The sequence below is a fragment of the Anguilla rostrata genome, chromosome 14, assembly GCF_018555375.3.
Source record: "Anguilla rostrata isolate EN2019 chromosome 14, ASM1855537v3, whole genome shotgun sequence".
NCBI lineage: Eukaryota > Metazoa > Chordata > Actinopteri > Anguilliformes > Anguillidae > Anguilla > Anguilla rostrata.
In genome coordinates, this window is record NC_057946.1 from 2107373 (window position 1) to 2134853 (window position 27481).

Here is a 27481-nt window from a genome sequence, read left to right on the forward strand (position 1 = left end):
GGCTCCCGGGAACAAAGGGGGGGCTTTGTTGCTAAGAGAGGAAACCCCCCCCCCCCCCCCCCATCGGCGGACAGATCGGCCCATCTCGAGTGACACCGTCCCCATTAACGGGGGGTTGGAGGGGAGGGGGGGGGGGGAGAGAAAGGGGAGCGTTTGTTTTTGTGGAGGTTGGATGCGCGTAATGAATTTACTGACAGGACGCTGAGCTCATAAACCCGTCAGATCCATTCTGATTGGCCCGTGAGAGGAGAGATAACCGCGCCTCTGTGGACCTGCACCCAGCTCGGATTCCACCTCCTGCTGACGCTCACACTGCGTGTGCTGGGATGGGGGAATGGGAGGCATGCTAAAGCCTCACCAAGTAACAAAAACAACCAGTGTATGACCAAAGATTATGATCTGTTCGCTGTGCACCGGTATGTAAAAAGCAGATGTTGGAAGATGTGAAATGGAAAGATGTGAAGTGGAGATCATGCCTGATGGTAGTGATTGTATTTGTGTATACGGGCGGTTCCTTTTGCCTCTGGTTGTGTAACGTTGTGTAACGTTGTGTAATGAAATGAGAGAGGAATGCCTGTGTCTGGGCAGTTCCGTAGCAACGGCGGGCCGGTGGCCTGGCGGTGGTGCGTTTATGGCTGTACCAGTAACAGACTGTATTGTTCGGTGTTTTACGGTCCGAGCCCTCGGGGCGGGGGGCCGCAGGTTTGTAAACATGATGCGATTGTCCGTTGCCACGGTCTGTCGCGAGTCTCCTCCCCCTTTTCTTTGTTCCAGACTTGACCTTGTGACACGCTAGAACCGTCACCTTGTGTGTGCGTGTGTGTTTTCGTCCGGCTCGTCGTCTGTGTGTGGGCCCCGCCCCCCCCCGGCACGGTCGCTGGCGTTCTCACAAACATCACGTGACTCTGGACGGTAACAATGGGGGGTCCCAATCGGCCGCTAACCTGGCGCGCCCCGTCTCTGCTCCCTGCTGTAAACACTTTTGTCTGTTTGTCCGTTTGTCCGTTTGTCTGTCTGTTTGTTTGTCCGTTTGTTTGTCTGTCTGTCTGTTTGTCTTCTCCGGACCTCTCGTTTGTTTGGGCCGGTGCTGGATTTTGCCCGAGCGTCATTCTGAGCTCTGTTTGCTCGGCTGTAGCCCATTCGGAGGGTGTTGCTGCCACCAACAGGCCTCTTTCTATCACCTCGTCCCCATCTTTCCTCTCCCTCTTCTCTCCTTATTCCTTCCTCCCACCATTAATCTCTCTCTCTGCCTCTGTCTCAATCTTCACTACTCATGTCGCTCTCTCTCTCTCTCAATCACTCATTTCTCTCCCTCTGTCTCTCTCTCTCTCTCTCTCTCTCTCTCCTCTCTTCTCTCCTCTGCTCTTCTCCATGCTCTCTCTCTCTCTTCTCTCTCCCTGTCTCTCTCCTCTCTCTCTCTCTCCCTCTCTCTCCTCTCCTCTCCTCTCCCTCTCTCTCCTCTCCTCTCCTCTCCCCCCCTCTCTCTCTCTCTCTCTCTCTCTCTCTCTCTCTCTCTCATTTTGCATGGCGGAACTGAAAGCGCGTTGCAGACTTGCGAGGGTCTGGCGGTTAGCAGTAATGGCGGGACCCGCTGGTGGGTGTGGTTGCCTGCTAAGCACGTATGCTCGGCAGGGCCCCCCGGTGCAGGCATTCAGGGCCCCTCGGTGCAGGCAGGCAGGGCCCCTCGGTGCAGGCAGGCCCCCCCACGCAGGCACGCAGGGCCCCTCGGTGCAGGCAGGGCCCCCTGGCGCAGGTGGTTTTTATTGGAAAAATCTCAAATGACACATTCCTGAATACAGCTGGGATGCATTTGGTCCACATGACCATGCCAGGGGTCATCAGGCTGGGGAAAATGATCTTTCTCCTGGAAAAGCGTGAACGGTCTATGGGGGGTGGGGGAGTGGCATAAACAAACACACTTGTCCCCACACACACGCACCCCCCCCCCCTTCCACCCAGGAAGTGGTCCCCTTTCCCACGGCAAGGTTTTTGTCGCTGCTTGTTTTTATAACGGGGGCTGGAATTCTGTAGTGTGACATTTTAACCCTTTGAAGAGTAGGGTTTTTTTTTTTTTTTTTCCCCCAACATTCTAAGTCAGTGTTCTAGAACTCCACCGCTCTCAGTCCCCAGCAGTGATTGTGACATCATCAGCATTAGAATGTTCAACTAAGAACATTCTAATTCCATAGTTGTGACCTCACACCTTAAAGGGTTAAAAGCTGTGTTTGGGAGGTTTTGCGCGTGGCTGGTGCTGAAATGTTATTAATTTGTGGACTATCAGTTTTTAGAATTTCTAATTCTTTAGTTTTTTGTCACCTTGCACACTCGACCAGTCGATCGGTGTTTCCTCAGACAAAGAGCGGCTTTATGAGCCGTTTCTCTCTCTTCCCCGGGAAGTCATGAGCGAGCCGTCCTCGGAGGGAGGAGACGCGCGGCCTGCTCACTTCCTGTTTGAGAGCAGCATGACGTCTCTGCTGCCCTCTGCAAGCCGTGCGGAAAATTCAGCCAAATCGTGAAAAACGGCGCTGTGTGTGTGTGTGTGTGTGTGTGTGTGTGTGTGTGTGTGTGTGTGTGTGTGTGTGTGTGTGTGTGTGTGTGTGTGTGGTGTGTGTGTGTGTGTGTGTGTGTGTGTGTGTGTGTTTTGTGTGTGTGTGTGTGTGTGTGTGTGTGTGTGTGTGTGTGTGTGTGTGTGTGTGTGTGTGTGTGTGACGTTCAGCACGGTGGAGCCAAGGTGTTGAGCAGCGGGTTGTCTGCGTTTGTAGCGGCTGCGTGGCATTTGTGCGGAGATACCGTTACCTACTCCTCCCACCACCTCTCCCCGCCTCCTCCCGCTGGACTCCTGGTGTATTTCCCTGCTGTCCTGTTTTTCTTTTTTATATCCCGTTTTTATAATTTCATTCCATTCTTCCTCTTTATCAGAGTTCTGCGGTGTAGAATGACTGAACCAGCTGGGTGAGATATTAAAACAAAGCCGTATTGGATGACAGCGAACTTAAATATTAGGATGTGGAATTTATCCCTATCGATTTGTCCTTATTTATTTATGTTTTTACTGATTTAAGTTCTGTTTGTTTTCAACGTCCGTATCCAGACCTGATTCACAGGTAATTTGATTCATGAGGTTTTGTGATCCTGTTTCTTTGTCAGTTTTTCTTTTTTATTTGAATCCTGGGTGTTGGACGTGTTCAGCACAAATCAGCAGCTTTGTAGGGCAAACTTCCCAGGGGCTTTACCCAAGAAAGGGGGAAAAAAATTCTTCTTGCTCCATCTGTGTTTCCTGAAGTGTTGATGCTCAACTTCTAATAACAAAAATTTTATTAAATTTTTTATTTTTTTATTTTTTTATTTTTTTTTGGTTTAAAGCATGGCGCTTAATGCTGATTTCTGATTGGCTGATTGACATGCAGTCCTCGGTCCACAGATGTTTTCAGATGTTCTGTCAGGGTTCTGTTTTCTCTCTCTCTTTTTTGGGGCCTGAATGGCGGGCGGTTCTGTGCAGAACTGCCCCAGTCTCAGCAGACTCACCGTTCAGAGTGGATGTCTGTAATTATGCAGGACAGACGATGTGCCAGCATATCTGTGAACGTTGGACCCACTTCTGACTGGATGCACATGTTCAGAAATTCGTCCCCCCCCCCCCTTGCTTTCTCTGACGGGGTGTGTTGGTGTCAGTGGCTTATGGTGCACAGCTTGTGAGAATTGGGGCCAGATCCCCCCCCCCCCAAAAAAGAAGAATCTGTTGTTACCAAGCAACCGCAATATCGGTTGATGTCGGGGAAACGTTCACTTCCCTGTTTGGGTGTGGGGGTGTCACTGTGACCCTGGTAGCTGAGTGGGTGTCCTGCCCTGCCCCCCCCCCCCCCTCGGGTGAGCTGTCATTCAAGGTGAATGAAACCAAATGTTTTCTGCAGGCTTTGATTCCGCCTGTTAAAGACATTTGGGAGGAAAATGCTGAGCGTGGCTTAGACCGCACTCAGTCTCGCGGTCTTTCTCTCTGATGTAAGATTTTACATTACAGGGATTTAGCAGACGCTCCAGTGCGGCTTGCACAGCTTTTACATTGCATTCATTTACACAGCTGGATGTATATACTGAAGCAATGCTGGTTTAGTACCTTGCTCAAGGGGGGTGGGGGTGCGGCCTGCTTATCAGCCGAATGGAAAAACTGACCCCTGGATGCCAGTGAGCCGCACTGGAAACCAGGCCGGCCTGCGCAGGAAGTTCTGGGAGAGAAACGGATTTGTCACGTCTGTGGCTCAGTGAACGCGTTTGAAGAATTACGGAATAGTACAGCCGGTGGAACTGGGGGTGGGGTGGGGGTGGGGTGGGGGGGGGGGGGTTATTTCCGAGATCCTGCGAAGCTCTGGCATCCCTCGCTGATTGATGAAGCGCATGGCGCTCTTCGTCAGTACCTCCGCTGTGACACGGTCGATGACTGAACGCCTTCCTCGTGTGTGAGAGTGTGAGAGAGTGTGAGAGAGAGTGTGAGAGTTCTTACGGGCCCGCTTGTGATCGGGGTGATTAATGCAGGCCCAGGTTCGAGCAGTAAAGCCCTGCTGCAGGCCCGTCCGTCAGTGCGCCGGAGACAGGAATAACAGGTGGAGTGAAATGACTTCCTTTGTTGTGGGGTTGTGGGATACGTCAGCGGGGCTGAAAGCCGAGGCGGACGGCGGCCGCTGGTGCCTCCCGCCTTCCTGCCCGCCGGGGTTCTGGGGGTGACTCACGCTGCCCGAGGGCCCGTCTTCGTCTCCCAGCAGCCAATCAGTCTCCACCCCCGGCCTGACAGCCCTGTCCCTGGGAGTGCTGACATCCCACAGTTCTAGAATTTAGAATGCGGGGCGGAATCTTTCCTGCCATTGTGGAACGCTGTGGAACATTCCGCCCGTGTTGTTCCATTAGCCTGACTGGTAAGGACTCCGTAATGGAGGCTTGTCAGTGAAGGAAGGAGGAGCATCTCCTCAACCGGAGGGCGTAGCTATGATGGGGGGAGGTAATGGAAACAAAGTCTGCCGAGAAGGCTGCTAGATCCTATTGATTTAAGATCCTGCTGACTTAACCCTCCAAGTTGGTTTTTATGAAGTATTTGAAGATGGCAGTAACCAGAAAGATCTGAGCCTGTAAGAGAAGGGCCAAGAGAGGGCGGTTGCTGAACCCTTTTAAGAGTAGGCTATTTGGAGTCGGTGTTCCAGAACTCCACTACTTTCAGTCACCAGTATTGATTGTGACATCAGCGTGAGAACGTTCCGTTATGGACGTTCTCATCACACACTTGTGATCTCACACCTTAAACGGTTGATGCATTCTGTCTGTCAGATCGGGCACCGTGCCAAGTGAAGGAGGCATTGCACGGACATTCCGGAACATTCCGTATGATGTCACAAGGGCTCTTTCGCCTAAGATGTGTTGTGGGAGTAGCGCTCGGGCTGAACCGTAGGATCGGATGAGGTACGAGGGCTGGATCCATTTTCCCAGTTTGACTTATGGATCTGTACACCCAATCAATATAAACTAGTGTGTTAGTAACTGCGAAAGTAGGCTACTTATTCAGGTGAAGGTACCACGGTCATAGTCTCATTGATTTAAGGGGACTTTTGCTTAGTATTGACTGCAGTTGTTGAGAGAAACACGTTGTCCGCCTGTGGGGTATTAGCGTAATGACAGATCAGATTGTTAACAGACTCTGTCTGTCAGGTTATATTGTTGTGTTCATCGAGTTTTGTTCAGGGTGTGAGGACTGGCTTTTCACCTAACCATAGCCTGGCTAAAATGTTATTACTTTAGGCTATCCCTCGTGAAGCACCAAAGGTTTTTTCCCTTCTTTTCTGGGTGGTTGAGGTGCTGCTTGTTTCCAGTGAGCTCCGCCCCCTGTGGGACCGTACGTGCGTGTGACTGCACGTTTGTAGCCCCCCCCGTGGTCGGCTCTGAGCTTCGTCTCCGTCGGAAACGCGTGTCCCCCGCACACGCAGACCGAGCCCCCGCCGTCGCCGGTCCCGGGTCCTCCTGAGCCGGAGCTCCAGGGCTGTGGCGTGACGAGCAGCCCCGCTGTGCAAACGCAGCCCTGTGATGTCACCGCGCAGTCGCCACCCTGTGGAATGTGAGAGCGGTCTGCGGCACGGCCCCCCACACCTTAATGAGAGCGCGCTGGGCGCCTGGGTCCGGGACATCGCCCCACATGCATTGTGGGTACACACCGATGCATTGTGGGTACAAGCAGATGCATTGTGGGTACACACGGATCCATTGTGGGTACACGCAGATGCATTGTGGGTACAAGCAGATGCATTGTGGGTACACACCGATGCATTGTGGGTACAAACGGATGCATTGTGTATGCACACAGATGCATTGTGGGTACTTAACAGATGTAGGCTGTGTTCTAAACTGTGTACTTCTGTTCTCTCTAGAGAGGTGCAGTTCCATCTGTTATGCTCTAGACAGAACCCAAGTACACAGTTAGGAACGCAGACGTATTCTGGGCACAGACAGATGCATTGTGGGTACAGACGGGCGCGGTGGGTTTCACGTTGGCCAGGTGCAGCCAGAGGAGCCGAGCGCCTCCCCGGGGAGGTCAGCCGAGGGGGGTTTCTTCGGGACGAAATTAGGTTGGGATCGCGTTTCCTGTCACGGGATTCCTGGAACGATGGCCTCTCCTGACAAAACCGGGTTTCCTTTGGGGGGGGTTCGGGGGCGCAGGGGGGCGGGAGGCAGGGGTCTCCTTAAGCAAGTACGACCGAAAATAAGTGTAGAATTTCACTGACTGGCAGCCTGTCCTGTACCTGTGCAGAGAGAGCAGCAGTTCTGCAGGATGGAAAGGACGCCATTTTAAAACCTTTACTGCGGCCTTCTCCCTGGCCCTGCCCGTTAGCTGCTGACGCAGGAAAGCTGCAGGTCACTGTGACATCATCAGCCCTCGCGTGCATCACACACTGCAAGTCTGCGACATCATCAGCTGGGTTCCCCTAGCGAGGCTGATCCTGGGGGGAAGGGGAGATTAATGGGGTAAATAAATGTAATATAAATGGGTAGCGCCAGCTCGGAAAGGCCAGGGAATTAAGTCGCCACTGAAACTGAGTGATTGCAGTTATGGATGTGTGACATCACCGCTTTGCGTCTCCCTGGAAACCTTGACAGCCAACCAGGACTGAAAGCCCATTGCCTCACTGGGCCATTTTTCTCTTGCTGTATTTTTATCTCCACCCCCCAACCAACCCTGGCTCGTTTTCCTCAGATTTGTTAGTAAGGGCCTGTCTGATTGGCTGTCGTCCAGCTGAAAGATGATTACGAGTCTCACTCAAGATCCATAACTCCTCGCGCTGGCTTTTATCCCGGAGGTTGCCAGTTTGATTCCTGGGTAGACTCGGTGGGGTTCGGGGGGGCACAGCGATGGGTGTGGTCACATTGATCCAGAGGCATAAGCAGCGGTGTTTATGTCTGATGCAGAGTGAGCAGCCCTGTCACCGTGGGCGATGCGGTCTGCCTCACTGATGAACCGGACCGCCAGAACCCGCCAGAACCCCCCAGAACCCGCCAGATCCCGCCAGAACCCGCCAGAACCCGCCGCGTCTTTCCGGCTCTTTCCGGCTGTCCCCGCTGGCGAGTCCCGCGATCGCCGGCGACGTTCGGTGAAAGAGTCGAGGCTAGGGCTCTGCCTGTGAGTCACCGGGTTAATGTAACGAACCAATCGCGTCGCTCGCTCTGTATAATGAACCAATCAGCGGTGGGGGGGGGGGGGAGATGTATATTTAGCAGTGGCCATGCCCTTTAACAGAAGTGCAGTACTGTAACAGGACAGAACCAGTGTGTGTCTCGGGGGGAATTGGGGGGAATTCTGCTGCCACCTGTTCTGTGATCCGCTGGCATGGAGCCCCATCGTTTGGCTCTGAGAGGTCACATACCTGGGAACGAGCGGCCTCTTATTAAAGCAATTAGCCCTCTTAGAGTAGCATGCATCCCAAATTCTATTGTAGTAGGAAAATAATTGCTTGTGTGATCGCTTGTTTACAGTGCAGCGTGCGGCTCCAGAATGCCCCCCCCCTCGCCCGTTCTGTTAGTGCCCGCCCTCCCCCCCCCCCTCCCGTGCCTCCAGACGGCCCAGCGGGGGCGGTGATGTCACTGGAAGCGCATGCCTTTTTGAAAGCCTGCGGGGGAGTGTTTGTTTTTTTTTTTTTGGGTTTTTTTGTGGTGCGTAACCCCCCCCCCCCCCCGCCTCTGTTTCCCCCGGCGACGGGCTGTTTGACGCAGCCAGATGCGCCGTCGTGCGCTGTGATGTGTGCGGCCCGACCGGTCGGCCCGGTAACAGGCCGGGGCACATCCCGCCGGCGTGAGCAGTCACAGGATGTGAGTAATGATGTCACCACGCCCTCACGGAGCCCGTCCCAGCGAACATGCCCGGGGGAGCCCGGGCTGCTTTCTAGGCTAACCGTGCCTGTCTAACCGCAGCTGGCTAACCCTGGCTGTCTAACCACAACTGGCTAAGGTTCGGCTGGGTAACCCTGGCTGGCTAACCGTGCCTGGCTAACTGCAGCTGGATAACCCTGGCTGTCTAACTGCAGCAGGCTAACCCTGTTTGGCTAACCGCAGCTGGCTAACCGTGATGGCTAACTGCAGCTGGCTAACCTAACCCTGGCTGGCTAACCGCAGCTGGCTAACCCTGTTTGGCTAACCGCAGCTGGCTAACCTGTGGCAGCAGTAACGTGATGGCTAACCCAGTGGCTAACCGCACTGTATTGTGAGACTACAGTGACTTTTTATGTTGGGACTCTAATGTTTGTTGACAGTAGCCAGTACTCTCAGAGATAGTTTAATCTGTGCCTGTCCAAACTGATCACTGCTGATCTACTGTAATGGATTGACCTTGTACAAACTGTTTATCTACTACAAATATGAACAGGATTCAAATCTTTTTGTCAACCATTTGTGTTGGTGTAAAAAAAAAAATTAAATGCAGTGTATGGCAGAAAAAGAAAAAACATTGTGATAACAAACCCGTCCACTGTGCCGGACTCTTCAGTAGACCCCCCCGCCCCCCCTTGATGGACCTTATCTGTGCATTGCATCCCGTACATGTGGGTCCAGTTCTGATCCACCTCCTTTCCTGGGTTTTCCTTTATTCTTTATCTCTCCTGGCAGAAGGCTGGACGGGGTGAGGGGGTGCGTTTGGGGGAGGGGGGGGTAAGTATCTACTCAGGAATGTCTTCCTGCCGTTTACGCATGTTGCGGGGGTGGAGTGGGCGTCGGAGTACCATGGCGACGGGTGGGGTGGATGTGGGGGGGGTCTCCACGGTGACCTGTTATCCCCGTAAACCTCCTAGGAACGCGAAGCCCCTCGCCCCGTCCCGTCTGTTCTGTGAGCTCACCCCGTGGGGGGGGTGAGATCAGGCTTTTGGAGACGGGACCGTCCCGCCCCCCTAACCCATTACCAATCCATTACTCGCCCGTTATACTGCTGCGACCACTCTAATCGATTGCTCTGGCATTTAAATGCCTGTCAGAGTGGCAGTAAAACCAAGAAACAGCGCAGTCACGTCTGCTCCCCCTGCCCCCCCCCAGAGAAGCACAGGGAAGCCCGCGGGACTGGGGCTCATCTCTTATTCATCCTGATTCAGCCTGGATCTGTGTCCCTGTGTGAACGCGGTGACTCATCCCAGTTTACTCTAACCCAGCGGGACCCCCCCCCCCCCGCTCACAGCAGCCGCTCCGGCCTGCAAGGCAAATAAAACACAAATAAGAAAATAAAATAAAATCAATTTCAGCCTCGTAAAGGCTGAGCTCACTGGCTGAGGCACGGACACTGCGTCTGTCCGATCGAGACGAGGCCCAGAGGCGGAAGAAAGGTGTTTTATCCATAAAAAAAAAAAAAAAAAAAGTGTTTTTTTTTTTCCCTTTCTTCGTTTTGGCTCGGCTGTGAAGTGTGCCTGGATATAATTGGGGTAGAATGGGGGCAGAATGGCGGTAAAGATGAACGATAGAATGGCGGTAAAGATGAGGGACAGAATGGCGGTAAAGATGAGGGACAGAATGGCGGTAAAGATGAGGGACAGAATGGCGGTAAAGATGAGGGACAGTATGGCGGTAAAGATGAGGGACAGATGGGTAAGGTGAGGGACAGAATGGCGGTAAGATGGGACAGATGGCGGTAAAGGTGAGGGACAGAATGGCGGTAAAGATGAGGGACAGTATGGCGGTAAAGATGAGGGACAGAATGGCGGTAAAGGTGAGGGACAGAATGGCGGTAAAGGTGAGGGACAGAATGGCGGTAAAGATGAGGGACAGTATGGCGGTAAAGATGAGGGACAGAATGGCGGTAAAGATGAGGGACAGTATGGCGGTAAAGGTGAGGGACAGTATGGCGGTAAAGGTGAGGGACAGAATGGCGGTAAAGGTGAGGGACAGAATGGCGGTAAGATGAGGGACAGTATGGCGGTAAAGGTGAGGGACAGAATGGCGGTGAAGATGAGGGACAGTATGGCGGTAAAGATGAGGGACAGTATGGCTGTAAAGATGAGGGACAGTATGGCGGTAAAGATGAGGGACAGTATGGCGGTAAAGATGAGGGACAGTATGGCGGTAAGATGAGGGCGAATGGCGTAAGATGAGGTACAGTATGGCGGTAGTGAAGGGAAGTATGGCGTAAGGTCGAGGGGCGAATGCGGTAAGGTGAGACGATGCGTCCTGATGGGCTGTACTCGTACGTGCCCCGCGCTGAGGAGCTCTGGGTCGGGCCCGATCGATGCCCCGCCCTCCGGGCTCGGCACACATCATCAGCCACACGCCGCGCCGCTGAGCGCCCTCAGGGGGGGCAGCCGAAACACAGAGGTCACGGTCCCCCGCTCTGATGCGCGGTAAGTGGTGCGTGCGAGCGGGTGCACGACGCCCACTCTCCCCCGACGTCCGGTCTGCAGTTCTCACAGCGCGGCAGAGGACTTGGCCAGGCGCCAGGCGCGGGATCCATTTCCTGTAGCTCAGACGAGCACCGCGGCCATCGCGTGTCACCCCCCCCCCCCTCCCCCCGCCCTGCTGGCGCAGAGCAGGACATTGCTAGCCTTTAAATGGGGGGGGGGGTCTCCTGAGGCCCCCATTCAGCTTTTCCCAGTTCTGTGTCTTTGTGAGTGTTCCTGGACAACGGGCGGGGGGGTCGGGGTGGGGGGTGACAGGGCGACGGCGGGGGGTGGGGGGGTGGGGGTGACAGGGAGACGGCGGGGGGTGGGTCGCCGCGTCAGAGCATTGTCTGGACGCAGGAGGGCGGCTTCCTGTGCTTGACCTCCACACACAGATACAAGGACAGATAAGCGCGTGTGTGTGTGTGTGTATGTGTGCGCGTGTGTGTGTACTGTGTGCGTGTGTGTGTGTGCGTGTGCGGTGTTGTGGTTTTAAAATGATAAAAATAGAAGGGAGGAAATGAAGGAATTTCTCAGAATTATAGTTTGATCTTTGATCTCGTTTGTTACTCTCAGCGTATTTTGGGAACTCCAGAGCCCTTCCAGTGTATTTGCTCGCTCGCTGCTCACTGGAAGTGGCCCCCGTGGGAGGCCTTGCGTTCTGCTCACGCCCGTGTTCACGGGCTCTCTCTCTAACGGACGCCGCTGCTCTTCTTCCTCAGGAGCCCTTCGAGGATGGCTTCGCCAACGGGGACGAGCTCACGCCGGCCGAGGAGGCAGCGGCCAAGGAGCAGGCGGAGTCCAAGGGCGTGGTCAAATTCGGCTGGGTCAAAGGTGTCCTGGTGAGTGTGACCCCCCCCCCAAAACTCCATCAGGTCCCATTTAGCCTTGAATGTTTTTTACTCCCCCTTTCAGGTTCCATTTCGTTTTGGCATCAGCATTACATGTTTTGGTGTTTATTCAAATACATAAATATCCGGTAAAACATTAGAAACAGGCAAGTACTTGACTTCTCTCTCTAGACAGGGCCAGTGCTCCCCGTTGTTAAACACACTGTGGAGCGGAGGGGGGCAAAGAGGGCCCCATTTCACCCAGCGTCTGGCCGTGGTCACTTAACCTCGGCCCCAACGTTGACACCGCCTGCCATTTTAGCTACGCATCACGACAGGCGCGTGAATGCCAGCCCCAGGGCCGTGTCACTACATGAAACATTTCAGTCTGATCTCATTTACCAGGGCAGCAGTTGCTGGTGTGTACAGTGCAGCCGATCAGCTCGTTTAGCCCGGCTAATTGGTGGAAAGTGAAACGTGATACGCACCAGCCCCCCAGGACTGAAACCCGCCCCCCTGCTGTCGAGTCTAAGGACGGTGATGCGTTGGCAGCAGTCTGTCGCCGTTTCTGGCAGCTGACGGGTCCGCGGGGTCCAGAAGGCAGCAGCCAGATACGGAGGCTGCCACCTGACAAGTATAATAATCATAAAACACTACGTTCTACAGTCACGACTGCTGCAGCGATCGGGCTACTCTGGGCACCTGCCACAGGCCTGTCACAGACCATGTGACCTTGTACCTGCACTCTGATTCGCCAGGGAGGCCTCACCGGACAAAATGAAGGCGCAGAGATGCTGGCGGCCTCCGCTGCTTCTGATTGGCTTCCGACAGCGAATGGCAGTTTGTCAGTTGCCTCGAGAAGCTGCAGAATCGTTCTTCCCTTTGCAGAACTCTGAACTCCCGATTCCAGACTTCACACGCGGCAAATTAAGGGGTTCGAACGCTCGGAAAGTCGTTAATTCTAATCGCTCGTTTGACATTCGGGTTCGGTTGGTTTAGCGGTCGGACGTTAATGGGCCTTCGCTGAGAAGTTATTTTTAATTAGCTCATGCTAATTTAGCATGCAGATTTAATGTGCCTGCTAAATGAATGGGGTTTCATATTAAGTGTGCACAGGGACCTCAGTGGAAGGGGCTTGTCGGATCTGGGGTCTATAAGTGCTGAAGCTGTCTTAAGGGTAAAGAGGAATTTACTGGGCATTGCCTGATTTGATTAACGGATTGGTTGAAATTCTTCATTGATCATTTAAAATACAGGTGGGCCCTCTGACCCCTAAATAGTTGGTTGCTGCCGGTTTTCTCGTTCTTGAAAGAGAGAGCAGTAAATTAACTTTTCTAAGCTCATCTTTCATAATGAATCGTCGGGTCCATTGTGGGTGCGCTGAGTTCACGTGCGTAACCTTAGAAACGGAGTCCGTACGTTTTCCGCGCAGCAGCCACAGTGGAATCTGAACACGGTCCCTTCACCCAGGAGCCGATGGTTTCGCTGCAGGCGTGCTCAAGGACCCTTAATTGCCATAATTTGGTGCAGGGAGGCGCATCCGTTTTGGGTTCTTGGTAACCTTAGTAACCGGTGAGCGCTGTAGAGAAGTGTCTCGTCTGACACGGACTGTGTCCCCGGTCTGTTTGGCTTCCTGCTGAAGTTGTGGCCGTCGGCTTCAGTTCAGTGCCTACACAACATCGTCCACGTGTTTCAGTATTTGTGGGTTGAACCTTTAGTGTCATTTGGAATTTGGAATTTGGAATTTGATCGGGATCTTCCAGAACATTCCCTGCTTCCATCGGAGTGTGCAGTGAGCACTGACACGAGGGCCTGAATCTGTTTCCCATTACAGACCTGGAATTCTGCAAAATTCCTTAAATAACAAGCCAGCTACTTCTAGGAACTGTTGTCATGCTTCCAGCTTTGTACAGCACCCATACATTTTCGTGATATCTTTTATATTTTAGTGTGCTATGTTATTGTCTCCTTTGCTTCGTTCATCAGTGAACAACTGAAGACAAATGAACTGAGTACTGTTTTGCCCCCTCCACAGGTACGCTGCATGCTGAACATTTGGGGTGTGATGCTCTTCATCCGAATGTCCTGGATCGTGGGGCAAGCTGGCATTGGTAGGTGGCACCCACCCCCCACCCCCCTTCGCACCCCCACCCCCCCGATACTCTCGTGCCTGGGTGCAAATTACTCTTTGAATTCACAGCCTGACCTGATCCTCCGCCACTTAGCACCCGTCTGCAAAATGTTGCCGTGCAACGGCACATGCGGTCAGCCATCCCGGGACAGCTGTTCACACCCCGTCCCCAAAATGTGCTAATGGGGGGGGTCATCGCCCCCCCCTCCACTCCCACCTCACTGTTAGCTGATTAACTCCAGCCTACACACTACAAACACTGGGGTGAGAAACAGCACTAGGACAGTTCTGAGAACTGATCTTTCATAACTGATACCAAACCATGGGGCCCATCCACACACACAAGCAGAGCCTTAACAGATACCAGACCATGGGGCCCATCCACACACTGGAACAGAGCCTTAACAGATACCAGACCATGGGGCCCATCCACACACTGGAACAGAGCCTTAACAGATACCAGACCATGGGGCCCATCCACACACTGGAGCAGAGCCTTAACAGATACCAGACCATGGGGCCCATCCACACACTGGAACAGAGCCTTAACAGATACCAGACCATGGGGCCCATCCACACACTGGAACAGAGCCTTAACAGATACCAGACCATGGGGCCCATCCACACACTGGAACAGAGCCTTAACAGATACCAGACCATGGGGCCCATCCACACACTGGAACAGAGCCTTAACAGATACCAGACCATGGGGCCCATCCAACACTGGAACAGAGCCTAACAGATACCAGACCATGGGGCCCATCCACACACTGGAACAGAGCCTTAACAGATACCAGACCATGGGGCCCATCCACACACTGGAACAGAGCCTTAACAGATACCAGACCATGGGGCCCATCCACACACTGGAACAGAGCCTTAATAGATACGATTGATGGGTGAGGGGGACAGGTATTGGGGAGGAAGTGGCAGTGATGTTTGATGGGCGGAGTCTAACGTTTCCTTTTCTCTTCCAGTTCTCTCCTGTGTGATTATCCTCATGGCGACGGTTGTGACCACCATCACCGGCCTCTCCACGTCGGCGATCGCGACCAACGGTTTTGTACGAGGAGGTGCGTACGCGTTCGTGCTGATGTCATTTCCTGTCTGTTCCATTTACTGCTCAGCTCCGCCTTGTTGGCGTGCCGTGAAGCACATTCTTCTGCTTCTGAGGGACATTTAAATTTGGCGAAAATAATGCATATCGTTGTGAAATTACTAAAGATAAATTTATGGACTGAGGCCCAGAATTTATTTCAGTACTTAATTTTACTGTTTATATATTGTGAGGTTTGTCTTCATATGCCACTTGCAGTATTATTCTGATTAGGTAGGAATGACTTATTTCTGCTCTCAGACGGTTTTGCAAGTCGTCTTTAAAAAAAAAAAAAGGTGTTTTTAGAAACCTTTTTTTTTTTCTTGCTGCTGCCGTCTCTGCAGTTTGAATAATAGCCTGCTGATCGTGGTCTTTTTTTGGCTTTGGCGTGAAAAGGCTGAGCTGTCTGCAGACTGTCAGAGTTTTTCAGGGGGTGCCTAGAATAGCGCTTCCCTCGCGCTCGAGGAGGAAGAGCTAGCTCCCCAACAGGAAGTTCTCTTTGACTGACAGTATCTCTGTACTGTTGCATCATCTTTCTGTGCCTCCGTCATTACTGCTTGCGCCAATTCGGGTCATTTCGCAGCGAGCGCCGAAACGGCCGATATCGATCAGCCTAAGTGCTGAACCTCTTCGCCGGGCTGCACTTACGCATGCATAGACGGTAACGCGCTGTTCTCAGAGCAGATCGGAGATGGCGATGGATAAGAAACACAAGCGCGGAAGACATTTCTGTCAGATGAGTTGGGTCTAAGACAGCGTGACGCTTAGCGGGCACGATCCTTCAGCGCTGCGATGCTTCAGCTAACCAGCACCCCCCACACCCCCCCCCCCCACCCCCCTCAGCCAAGCTGTTATTTACTAAACACTACTCCTACTACCACTGCTGAACTCATAATGTTGTGCAAGTAGCTAAAAGGTAGCATTGGCTTCCGCTGTCGCTTGTCATGGATAAAAGCGGGAGGTTAAAATAGAGTTACAGGCAGATTTAAAGCTCTCATTGTGTGGGACGTTTGTGGGGGGGGGGGGGGGGGCATTTTAAACCTGGTAACCCGTTTCACCTGAAGCTGGAGCTCACAGCTTGGAGCCCCTGGGGGGGGAGGGAGAAATGGCAAACCAGTGAGGGGAACATTTGCCACTTCGCGTGTCCTAAATCTGTGAAAGCTTTGTTTAGAAGCTGGCGGCGTTTGATTGGTCCCGACTCGCTTAATTTGCGTTTGTCCGCTGAGGCATTCCGAGGCCTTTGATCTGGACTTTCCACCTGACCTCCGGTCCCCGGGAACGGGGGAGTTTAATTAACTTTCTCCCCTTGCTACCTGTCAGCGCCCCTCAGTCTGTGCCCCCGGAGATGGGCCGGGACGTTGTGTAAGCGGTGGCGGAGCTGGGACAGGAGAGGCCCCGTCCTTCGCTGGGTTAATAACGGAGGGAGCACACTTCGCGAGTGGCCGTGCCCTTTGACCTCTGGTCGCGTAGTCACTGCTCGCCTGGTTGTGAACACGGAGCAGTTGATGAGATGGGGGGGGGGGGGGGGTGGAGGGGTGGAGGCAAGGGCTGTTACATCCTGGTAAAAGAATGGCAGCATATTGTGATACATTTTCTTGAGAATTATCTTTTGAAATTAAAAAAAGGATGTCACTTCTGATGGCCTGTTGAAGGAATTGCCTTTTTTATTTATTATTTTTTATTTGCAGCACCGCGGTGAACCTGTTCCGTGTAGCGCTGCTCCGGTCTTTGTGGCCCGTACGCTCGTGACGCTCTGGTCTTTGTGGCCCGTACGCTCGTGCCGCTCTGTCTTTGTGGGCCGTACGCTCGTGTCGCTCTGTTTTGTGGGCCAGCCTGCTCGTGCCTCTGTCTTTGTGGCCGGACGTCTGATCCGCTCTGTCTTTTGTTGGCACCTTCTTGTTTTGGTCTTTTTTTTGGCCGTACGCTCGTGCTGCTCTGGTTTTTTGTGGGCCGTACTCAGTGCGCTCTGTGGCTTGTGAGGCCGTAGCTCGGTGCTGTTGGTCTTTGTGGGCAGTCACGCTACGTGTCGCTCGTGCTGTCTGGTCTTGTGGGCCGTACGCTCGTGTCGCTCTGGTCTTTGTGGGCCGTACGCTCGTGCCGCTCTGTCTTTGTGGGCCGTACGCTCGTGCTGCTCTGGTCTTTGTGGGCCGTACGCTCGTGCCGCTCTGTCTTTGTGGTGTGTACGCTCGTGTCGCTCGTGCTGCTCTGGTCTTTGTGGGCCGTACGCTCGTGCTGCTCTGGTCTTTGTGGGCCGTACGCTCGTGCTGCTCTGGTCTTTGTGGGCCGTACGCTCGTGCCGCTCTGTCTTTGTGGGCCGTACGCTCGTGCTGCTCTGTCTTTGTGGGCCGTACGCTCGTGTCGTGTTTGTTTTGGTCCTCCCGGTAGCACAGCCCTGGTACTCTGACCCCGTGTCCCCTCCACTTGTGCCGGAATGTGCTGGAATTCCGTGCTGTCTTAATTCCCGTTGGCAGGCACCTTCATTTTTTTTTTTATTTTATTTATTTTTTTTTTTTACACTTGCTCGTCAGAAATAGTTTCTCTCTCAGGTTCAGTGTTTTTTTTACTGGGGGGGGATCTCAGATTCTGTGGGGTGGAGTGGGGGAGGTCTCGAGCGGTCGAGATTTCGCCTGTTTGTCGTCAGGACCGAAAAGGCAGCTCACGGCATACCTGTCACTTTCCTGTTCTCGACGACCCCCTGCGAACCTCGCTCCTGAACCCTCAGCGCTAATTACCCGCTTCTCTCTGCAGTAACCGAGGATTCCAGCGTCCGAGCGATCGGCCTGTCTGTGCAGAGTGCGGTCTTACTGGTTTTCTGCGAGTGTGTGTGCGGTTGTGTGTGTGTGAACGCATGTCTAAGTGCAAGTGTGTGTGTGTGAGTGTGCATGCCTGGGTGTGTGTGCGTGTGTATGCATGCGTGTGTGTGTGTGTGTATGCATGCGTGTGTGTGTTTGTGTGTATGTGTGTGTGTGCATGCGTGTGTGAGTGTGTGTGTGTGAGGAGCACCTGATGTGCTCAGTGTTCTGTTTAAACAGTCGTCCCAGCAGGGGGGGGGGGGGAACTCCCTCTTTTATTTGTAAATTCTGCAGATTTTCCCTCGATAGAGTGTCTGGCTCTGGGCGTGTTTGGCACGCAGAGCTGAAACTAATACAGCGCCCCCCCCCCCGTCCCAGGCTGAGCGAAAACAGAGCTGTACCCCCGTCCCCAGGCCGAGCAAAAACAGAGCTGTACCCCCGTCCCCAGGCCGAGCGAATACAGCGCTGTACCCCCATCCTGGGCCGAGCGAAAACAGGGTGTAGAGTTTAGGGGGGTGCAGGGGGTGGGGAGGTTGCGGAGACTCGCTGTGATGGAGGCCCGCGGTTGGGTTTTTAGTACCTAGCCGGGGTGGGTCGTGTTGAGCCTTTTCGCTGGCGTGCTGAACGCTAGCTCCGCCGCCGGAGCGCTTCCCCACCCGCCGCTTTGCATTACTGAGGCTACGCAAACTAGCGCCGCCGCGTGAGTCAGGCGGCTCTGCTATCCCCGCGTGACGATGACGGGCCCATACATCCCCCGCCCCCCGCCATCCCTGCGCCTCGACCCCCCTCCCCCCGCCCCCCACGTGTGCTGCTGAGCGTGATCGTGGCGACTGTTTCTCAACCATCACATGTCGTGCCAGCGGCTGGCCCAGTGCATTGTGGGATTTAATCCCCTGGAGGCTAATCGCTCTCGGTATTCCAGTAATTCCTCACTCCTGTCGGGTTCGGTTCCGCTTCCGAAGTGGGGGAGAGAAGCGGGCCCCAGAAGCTTTCGCAGTTTTCCTGTCGCACGTTTCCGTTTTTGGGACGGATCTTACCCTCCGACTTTGGGGAGAGCTGTTCCCTGCGTTGGTCTCGAGGGCGAGAATTCTAACCCCACCCCCACCCTCCATCTCGTTTTTTTTATTTTTATAAGAGCACTTGAGATGCTTTCAAAAGCGATTGGCTGATTCTCCGATTGTTGCCATGACGTCGTGATTCGGTTCAGGTTCTGAACGCTGTTCCCGTGTCTGAGGAAGATCCCGGCCCCATCCCGGTGGATTTGACAGACTGAAATTTAGGCCTTCTCTTGGCTTGTCACGGAGACTCCGCTTCCGAGTTATTCGCCGGGTGGCAGGCGGTTCTGGGGAAACCTTTCCGAAGGTCCGGTTAGCCGGAGACGGCTCTTCAGACGGGACGGGGCGCAGAGCCAGGCTTCCTCAAACAGGCGCCTTTATCAGCGGCCTGCGGGCTTCTGCACAGCCTCAGAGAGAAGTGTTTACACTTCCTCTATAAAAATAAAATGGACGAGAAAGCAGCGTGTGAAGGAGGGCTGAGAGGAGGATCGCTCTCGTCGGTTCGCACAGCGAGCCGTTAAAAAGCACGGCCGACCCCGCCCACATCGCTCAGTCACACTCACGTGGCCCCTGATTGGCCAGAAAACGTGCACCCGATTCCCTCTCGATTGTTCCATTCAAGAGCTGACGAGGCCTCATTCACAAAATCAACGGACCCCTCTTAGCTTTCTCACAGAATTAAGAGCGGTTTTTTATTTATTATTTCTTTAGTAGTCAGTCACTGTGTAGTTGCAGTTTATTCTCGCATGGTGCTGAACACAGGGGCGCAGTGCTTACCCATGAGCAGGGATAAACGAGTCTCCAGTGGGCTTGTTTTTGTTCCTGGATTGTTTTACAGTGATGTCCTTTAAATCGGCTGTGACCTTGAGCATCGTACCGTACGTCTGCCAAGTACAAGCCCTTACAAGGCTGTGTCGTGCTTATTTTTATAGCAATGGAAAATTAGCACTTTTACTGCTCTCTATTGTGACCTCACACCCCCTGTGGCTCCTCCCCCTGTGCCGTGTCTGTAGGCGGGGCTTACTACTTGATATCGCGGAGTCTGGGGCCGGAGTTTGGCGGGTCCATCGGCCTCATCTTCGCCTTCGCCAACGCCGTGGCGGTCGCCATGTATGTGGTGGGCTTCGCCGAGACCGTCGTGGAGCTCCTCGCTGTAAGAACCTCTCTCACCTGCGCCCTAACCCTGACCCGCCAACACCTGTCCTCACCTGCACCCGCCAACACCTGTCCTCACCTGCACCCAACACCCTCTCTCTGCCCCCAACACCTTCCTCTTCACCTGCCACCCCTCGCCCGCCAACACCTGTCCTCACCTGCACACACCCGCCAACACCTGTCCTCACCTGCACACACCCGCCAACACCTGTCCTCACCTGCACCCGCCAACACCTCTCCTCACCTGCACACACCCGCCAACACCTCTCCTCACCTGCACCCGCCAACACCTCTCCTCTCTGGCACACACCCGCCAACACCTGTCCTCACCTGCACGCAACTGTCTCCCTGCACCCGCCAACACTCTCTACCTGCACCGCAACACTCTCCTCACCTGCACAGTTCTCACGCACACACCGCACACTCTCCTCACCTGCACCCTCCAACACCTCTCCTCTCTGGCACACACCGCCAACACTTCCTCACCTGACACCCGCCACACCTGTCTCCTGCACCCCCGAAACACCTGTCCCCCTGCACAAGCCAACACCTCTCCTCACCTGCACACACCCGCCAACACCTGTCTCACCTGCACCCCCGCAGTCCTCAGCACCACACTCTCCACCTGACACACCCGCCAACCTCTCCTCACTGCACCCGCAACACTCCTACCTGCACACACCAACCTCCTACTGCACTCAATCTCTCTTTGGCACCACGCAACACCTGTCCTCACTGACCCGCAACATGTCTCACTGCACACATCCAACACCTGTCCTCACCTGCACCCTCAACACCTCTCCTCTCTCCACCGCCACCCTCTCCTCATCTCCCTCCTCACCTGCACCCGCAACTTCCTCACCTCACACCCCACCTCTCCTACTCACCCAACATTCCTCCCTGCCCGCCACCCTCTCCTCTCCTCACCCCTCTCCTCCCTCTCCCCTCCCTCTCCCAATCTCCTCATTTCTTCCCCTATTCCACGCCTCTCACCTCTCGCCATCTGCATGTGGCGTTACCTCCCATCTCCACTTGTACTCCTCTAATCTTTCTCCCCTCTGCTCTTCCCCTCATGATTTAACTCTCTCCTCTCTCTCTCCCTCTCTCTCCCTCTCTCTCCCTCTCTCTCACTCTCTCTCCTTCTCTCTCCCTCTCTCTCCTCCCTCTCTCCCTCTCTCTCTCTCTCACGCAGAGCATGGACGCTCTCATGACGGACCAAACCAACGACATCCGCATCATCGGCACCATCACCATCATCCTCCTCCTCGGCATCTCGGTGGCCGGGATGGAGTGGGAAGCCAAGGTGAGATGGACCCCCCCCCCCCCCCTCCTCCCCCGCCCCGCCCCGGCCACATGCGTGGTTCTGAGCGTCTCCTAGCTACAACCTCACGCTGACCTTCAAGGTCGTCAGACGGCCGTGTTAATCAGTTTGCGACCGAGGCCGTGCGTCTGGGGAGGTTTTGGAAAGGATCGCCGTCTAATCTTAATGTTGAGGGACAATGGGGGGGGGGGGGCGTCGAAAAAGAACCGAAACTGCGGTGGCCGTGGAACGAGGAAATGTTTCCTTTTCAACACCAAACAGAAAAGGGACGGTTTCCATGCCAGGCCTGGCTTTGTTTAAAGAATGGCAGCAAATACCACAGAGTTACTGTAATGTCTGTCTCATCTGCGGGTGCTTCTGGGGGCTGAACATTGTGTCGCGCTTTCTCCGTATTTTTAGAGCGCTGGAAAAAACTGCTGCTTGCGGCTCGAAACCTGGGCAGAGACCCTGACCCCATTTAAAAAAGAAAAAGATGCATTTCTTTGCACACAGCTCCTTACTTCCTGTTTGGTGATGCAAGAAGTTCCTTTTGGTATTTGTGCTTGCAATGCAGTACAAAATGTACAGAAGGTTTGGCCACACCCATTTTAGTGAATATTCACGATTGGGATGTCTCTGTTTCAAAGGTAGGGAGGGAGATGAAATTTACAATGTTACGAACGCAGAGTTGAGTTTTGACCGGTTGCTGAAATCGGTGAGTGACCTGCGTGGAACCTGCAGCCTGTCTAGACGCTCTGAAGAAAGATTAATTTATTTCCTGTGAAAAGATTAGTCATCCTGGCGTAAGATTTGATTGTTACCGTAGTAACGGTTTCTCTCTCGTTTTGAAGTGCGTTTGTGAAGGACGTGAACCCTCGTGGCTGAAATAGTTCATGATGAGAAGGGCTCGATATGTGCATGCTGTCTGTATCCTGCATTGATTTTCATTACACTCTGATTGATCGACCCACCCCCCGTGCCTGACAGTGTTCAGGATGAAATCCTTCTGGCCTGATGACACATTTAGACCTCTGCAATTTCAGCGATGATTTCAGAGTAGCAAAGATAAGAACGATCGATGATGGCATGCGGGAGAGTTACATACTGCACACAACCTGGAGCGATGACTACACAGATATTTTTTTTTGGTGAAACAGTAACTCGGGCAAACTAATTTTGACCAATGAAAAGCATCTGCTGTTTTTACGCTTGGGTGATGGGGGTTATGCATTTATTTATTTATTTATTTTAAGCCATGAGAATGTGATTAGAATGCTCTTAGCTGAACATTCTAATGCTGATGTCACAGTCGCTGCTGGTGACTGAGAGCAGTGGAGTTCTAGAGCGCAGGCTTAGAACTTTGAAAAAACATTCCAGATTCCAACATTCCATTCTCTTCAGAGGGTTAAGCTCTCTCTCTCTCTCTCTCTCTTGCCCTTCCCTTCCAGGCTCAGATCTTCCTGCTGGTCATTCTGATTACTGCCATCTTCAACTACTTCATCGGAACCTTCATCGCCATCAAATCCAAAGAATCCCAAGGCTTCTTTGGTTACCATTGTGAGTCCCAATATCGCGCCTTAACAGCAGATGATGATGATGATGATGATGATGATGACCATCGTCCCATAACCCCGGGGAGCTTTATCTTGCCACTGTTTGAGGGTTTTTCCCCTCACTGGGAGTTTTTTTACCCGATGCACTTGCTAGTCAGGCCTAGTTTCTGCTCTTTTTGCTTTGTCTCTTTCCCTTTCTCTGCTACTCTGTAAAGCGTCTTTGTGAGTGTTTTCTATAAAAGGAACTGCACAAATACAATTGATTTGATAATTATAATAATAATAGTCAACAAATTTAACACAAAAGACATTCAATAACAAAGAAAAGAAAGAGGAACATTTGGTTGTATAATCAAAGGAAAAATGCGGTAGTTAAAAAGAACACAGAATCGGCTAAAAGTGAGCTAAAATGTATCCACTGAAAGCACGCTTATAAAAATGTGTTTTTGAAAGAGATTTAAAAGGACACAGACTGTGCCAGCCTCAGATCTTTGGACAGACTTCGCTGTGTATTCTTTCACAAGAAACATTTTACTCTAAATACAAGCCTGTTACTTCAGGCTGCGTAAAAATCCGCAATGCACTTCATTCATGAAGCTGCTTTTTCATTCTTAATAGCGGTGGAAAATATTCACGGATTCTGGGTATTCACAACTATAATAATAAAAATAATAATGTTATTGTCAGTGTTGCACAAAGGACAAGCAATAAAAATTTTAAAAAGGATGAATACACAATGATAGAATTAGAGGGGAATTTCTTTTTCTTTTTTTTAAGTACAGAGATAAAATCACCAAAAGCAAAAACCTTTTAATAAAGATGTGGATGTTGGAATGTGGGGTTCCTGGGGGGGGCGGTGGGCTGCTCCATGCTGGAATGTGGGGGGGCTCGGGGATGTTTTTCACGCTGAAATCACAAGACTAATCCAATCAAACGCTCGGGGGCTCGGTTCGCTGCCTCTGACTGTTTCAGGTTTTGTTCTGTCGGGTTTCAGAATCTCACTCGTCCCTCTCCCTCTCCCTCTCCCTCTCTCTCTCTCTCTCTCTCTCCCTCTTTTCCCTCTCTTTCTCTCTCTCCCCCTCTCTCAGCGGAAATCATGATGGAGAACATGGGGCCGGACTTTCGGAAAGGGGAGACCTTCTTCTCCGTGTTCGCCATCTTCTTCCCCGCCGCCACGGGCATTCTGGCGGGGGCCAACATCTCCGGAGACCTGGCGGTGAGCCGCTGACCCTGGATCAGTTTCCTGTGCACACGTGTAGCGGTCAGGGGTGGGAGCAGGAGTAGAGGGTGGGGGGGAGGGAGTGAGCCGCTGACCCTGGATCAGTTTCCTGTGCACACGTGTAGCGGTCAGGGCTGGGGGGTGGGGGTGGGGTGAGGCCTGGCTCTGAACCTGGATCAGTTTCCTGTGCACCGGGTGATGTGCAGTCTGGGTGGGTGGGGGTGGTGGTCTGCTGTACCTCTGTGATTCAGATCCCAGTGCACCGGAGCGTGGGCTTTGGGATCAGGAGTGTAGGGGGGGCTTTAAGGAGTGAGCGACCCTGTCAGTTTACTGGCTTAACATCTGAAGAGCAGGGGTCTTGGGGTGCCGTGGGGTGGGAGTGTGGTGCCTGGATGTGTGTGCTCGTGTGGTGAATGTGTGTTAATGTCCTGGGCTGTGTGTGTGTGTGTGTGTGTTAATGTCCTGGGCTCTGTGTGTGTGTGTGTGTGTGTGTGTGCCTGTTGTCCTGTGTTGTCTGTTTCCTGTTGTGCCTGTGGCCATTCCGGGTGTGCTGGTCTGTGTCTCTGGTTGTGTTCTGGGTGTGTGTTGTGTGGGACCGTTTTTACTGTGTTTAATCTGAAGAGCGTGTGTGCTGTGTGTGCCTGTGTGTGTGTGCCTGTGTGTACAGAGTGCACCTGAGCTAGGTTAACCCTGCGCTCCTGTTCCTCTCTCCTCAGGGTCCTGCATCGTTCGAGACGCCACCGGCTCCAACAGCACCATCAGCGGCGCCATCAACTGCTCGGACGCCGCCTGCAACCTGGGCTACGACTTCTCCTCCTGCAGGAGCAGCGACTGCGCATACGGACTGCAGAACGACTTCCAGGTACGCTGGGGGGGGTGGGGTGGGTAGGGGCAGAGTACGGACTGCAGAACGACTTCCAGGTACGCTGGGGGGGGGGGTAGGGTAAGGTGAGAATGACGACGTGCAGAGACGACTCAGGTAGCGGCTGGAGGGGGAGGGGGGCTTGAGAGGAGAGCCTGAGAGAGAAGGGGCTGGGGAGAAGACTGAGAGGAGAGAGCGGCTGAGGAGGAGAGCGGCTGAGAGGAGAGAGAGGCGGGCTGGTCTTTGGCGTTAATGTCTGGCTGGCATGTTCGGCCTTGAAGGAGCGTGTTATTTAGCGATGCGTCTCCGCTCGCGCCGTTTGTGGTGGTCATTTCGGAGGTGGGACGCCCCCCCCCCCTGCAGAAGTCGCCTCCTGGGCAGCCCGATATCCTCAAAGTCCCACAGTCCCTCTCTTCGGTGTCTGAGCCTGAGCCGGGATGGGTGCACAGCCCCCAGGGCCTGAGCCGTTCCCCCTGGCCTTCGGGACATGGTGAGGTCACGCGCCTTTAGATATGAGTCACAAGGGCCTGGTCTGGGCCTGGAGCTGAAAGCCAGCATTCATACCCCTCCCCCCCGTGTCTCCGGGCACCGGTGTCATGTTTGAGGTGCCTGAGGACAGCCCCTCGGCAGGGGGGGGGGGGGGGGCGAGCGAGCTGAATGTTTCTGTGCTCTATAATGACAGCCCGGGGCTGCGGTGCAGTAATAATGGGTCCGGAACTGGTCCTGTGGACCTGAAGGTCACGGGTTCGATTCCCGGTCAGGTCTCCTGAATGCCTGTAGTGTGATGTAATGATCGAGGCCCAAGCTTGACAGGCTGGCGCGGTCTTCACGGCGGTCTGAGGACACGGGCGGGGTTGTGACCCTCGAGGAGCGCCCGCTGTTTCCCGAACGCGTCCTCCAATCACGGCACGGCTTCTCCTTCCGGCCCCAAGCCCGGTTTCCCGGATGAATGGAGATGTTTGGTTAGCGGGGCGCAGCTGTGCGGGGCTGTCTGTCAGGGGCCCGGGCGTTCAGGAGCCCCCCCCCCCCCCCTCGTTAATCTCCCCGGCGTTTTCGCCGTGGTCAGCATGTTCCACCCCTGCTGTGGTACAGAGAGCGGGCGCACAGAGCAGCCGGGGAAATGGAGTGGAGCAGAGCGGCCCATTGATCCGGCTCGGCTTGTTCTGCTCGATTGTGATGCATAATGCAAGGTTTTAAACCGTGAGTGTGTGTGCGTGTGTGCGTGTGTGCGTGTGTGCGCGTGTGCGTGTGCGCGTGCATGCATACGTGCTTTAAGTCATGAATCCGTGCGTGTGTGTGTGTGCTTGTGAGCATGTGTATGCGTATGCGAGTGCGTATGCGTATGCGTGTGTGAGTCATTTCTCCTGGGAACAGGCATTGCACCACAGCTGCAGCTTCTCAAGCTAAAAGAGCAGAAGTTGTGTCCCTATAAAAATTCACATCGTCTATTTCACTAAAGTTGAATTCCCTTATACCATACCTCTGAGGCGCCTGGGGGTGGAGATTTTGTGTCAAACTCAACAACTGACTAAATTTATACTGTAATTACACCAATTTCATTACCCCTGCCGGTCTACCTTAGCATGTCAGGGCTATTTTTGGGACAATGTACAGTAGGTGGTCCTTTTCAAATAGAAAAGTGCAGAAAATCATTTGAACTGTATGTGATCGATTATCAGCATTGTGGAGGGTGGGAAGGAGCCATGATTAGATCCACCTGCAGGAATTTTTTATTGATACTTTAATTTTTTTTGCCTAAGAAAGAATCTAATATCTCCAGGCTTGTGTCTTATTTGTGTTCCTGTTTGTTTACAAGTGCCTTTGAAGTAATGTGTGTGTTTTTATGAATGGTGTTAAACCTGCATTTGCAGAGCTTCAGCTGGAGAACGCCTCTCCCCGGCGTAATTGTCGCTGGGTATTTTTAATTTAAAGCCTTTTGTTCCTCATAACTTCATTGTGCTGTGGAGCAGACTCGGGTCACCATGGAAACAAGGCGGCCTCTGAGCTGCGGTTCCACAGGCGCGCACTGTTAGCTTCAGCGGACGGGCCGAGCGCCGGTTACCCGTCGGGTGAGGGGGGGGGGGGGGGTGACCTGTGGTCCGGCGTCTGGCGGATGAAAGCGCTGGTTGCCGGGGGTGACCGGGACTCTGTTCCCTCCCCAGATCATGAGCGTGGTGTCCGGGTTCGGGCCCCTCATCACCGCCGGGATCTTCTCCGCCACCCTGTCCTCCGCCCTGGCCTCGCTCGTCAGCGCCCCCAAGGTGTTCCAGGTGAGAACTGCGCACACGCACACACGCACACACACACACACACACGCACCGCACACACGCATCGTACACACACACACGCATCGCACACACACACACGCATCGTACACACGCACACGCCTGGGCTTTCAGAACGCACTGCACTGCACACCTGCCTGCTTCCTGCAGGACACGCACATGTTGACACACTGGCTGCTCGTAACTGAGCGCTCGTTTAGCGTGTAATGTGACCCACTCTGGTTACTTTTGGCTGATAAGCTCTTGCGGTCACGTGTTCTGTTTTGAAAAAATATCACCTGTCCTCATGACCATCCCCGTCCTGCTCTTCCAGCGGTCCCTCCTCA

At 53.6% G+C, this 27481-nt stretch overlaps 1 protein-coding gene across 1 annotated transcript in view; it reads left to right on the forward strand.

Annotated features, from left to right (window-relative positions):
* slc12a2 (solute carrier family 12 member 2) overlaps nt 1-27481 on the forward strand; it is a 68238-nt gene that overhangs the window by 13975 nt on the left and 26782 nt on the right. The window contains 9 exon segments of the mRNA XM_064306943.1: nt 11600-11719; nt 13743-13818; nt 14816-14911; nt 19795-19934; nt 21129-21239; nt 22685-22793; nt 23878-24057; nt 24692-24870; nt 27033-27140. Coding sequence (XP_064163013.1) covers nt 11600-11719; nt 13743-13818; nt 14816-14911; nt 19795-19934; nt 21129-21239; nt 22685-22793; nt 23878-24057; nt 24692-24870; nt 27033-27140 — 1119 coding nt within the window.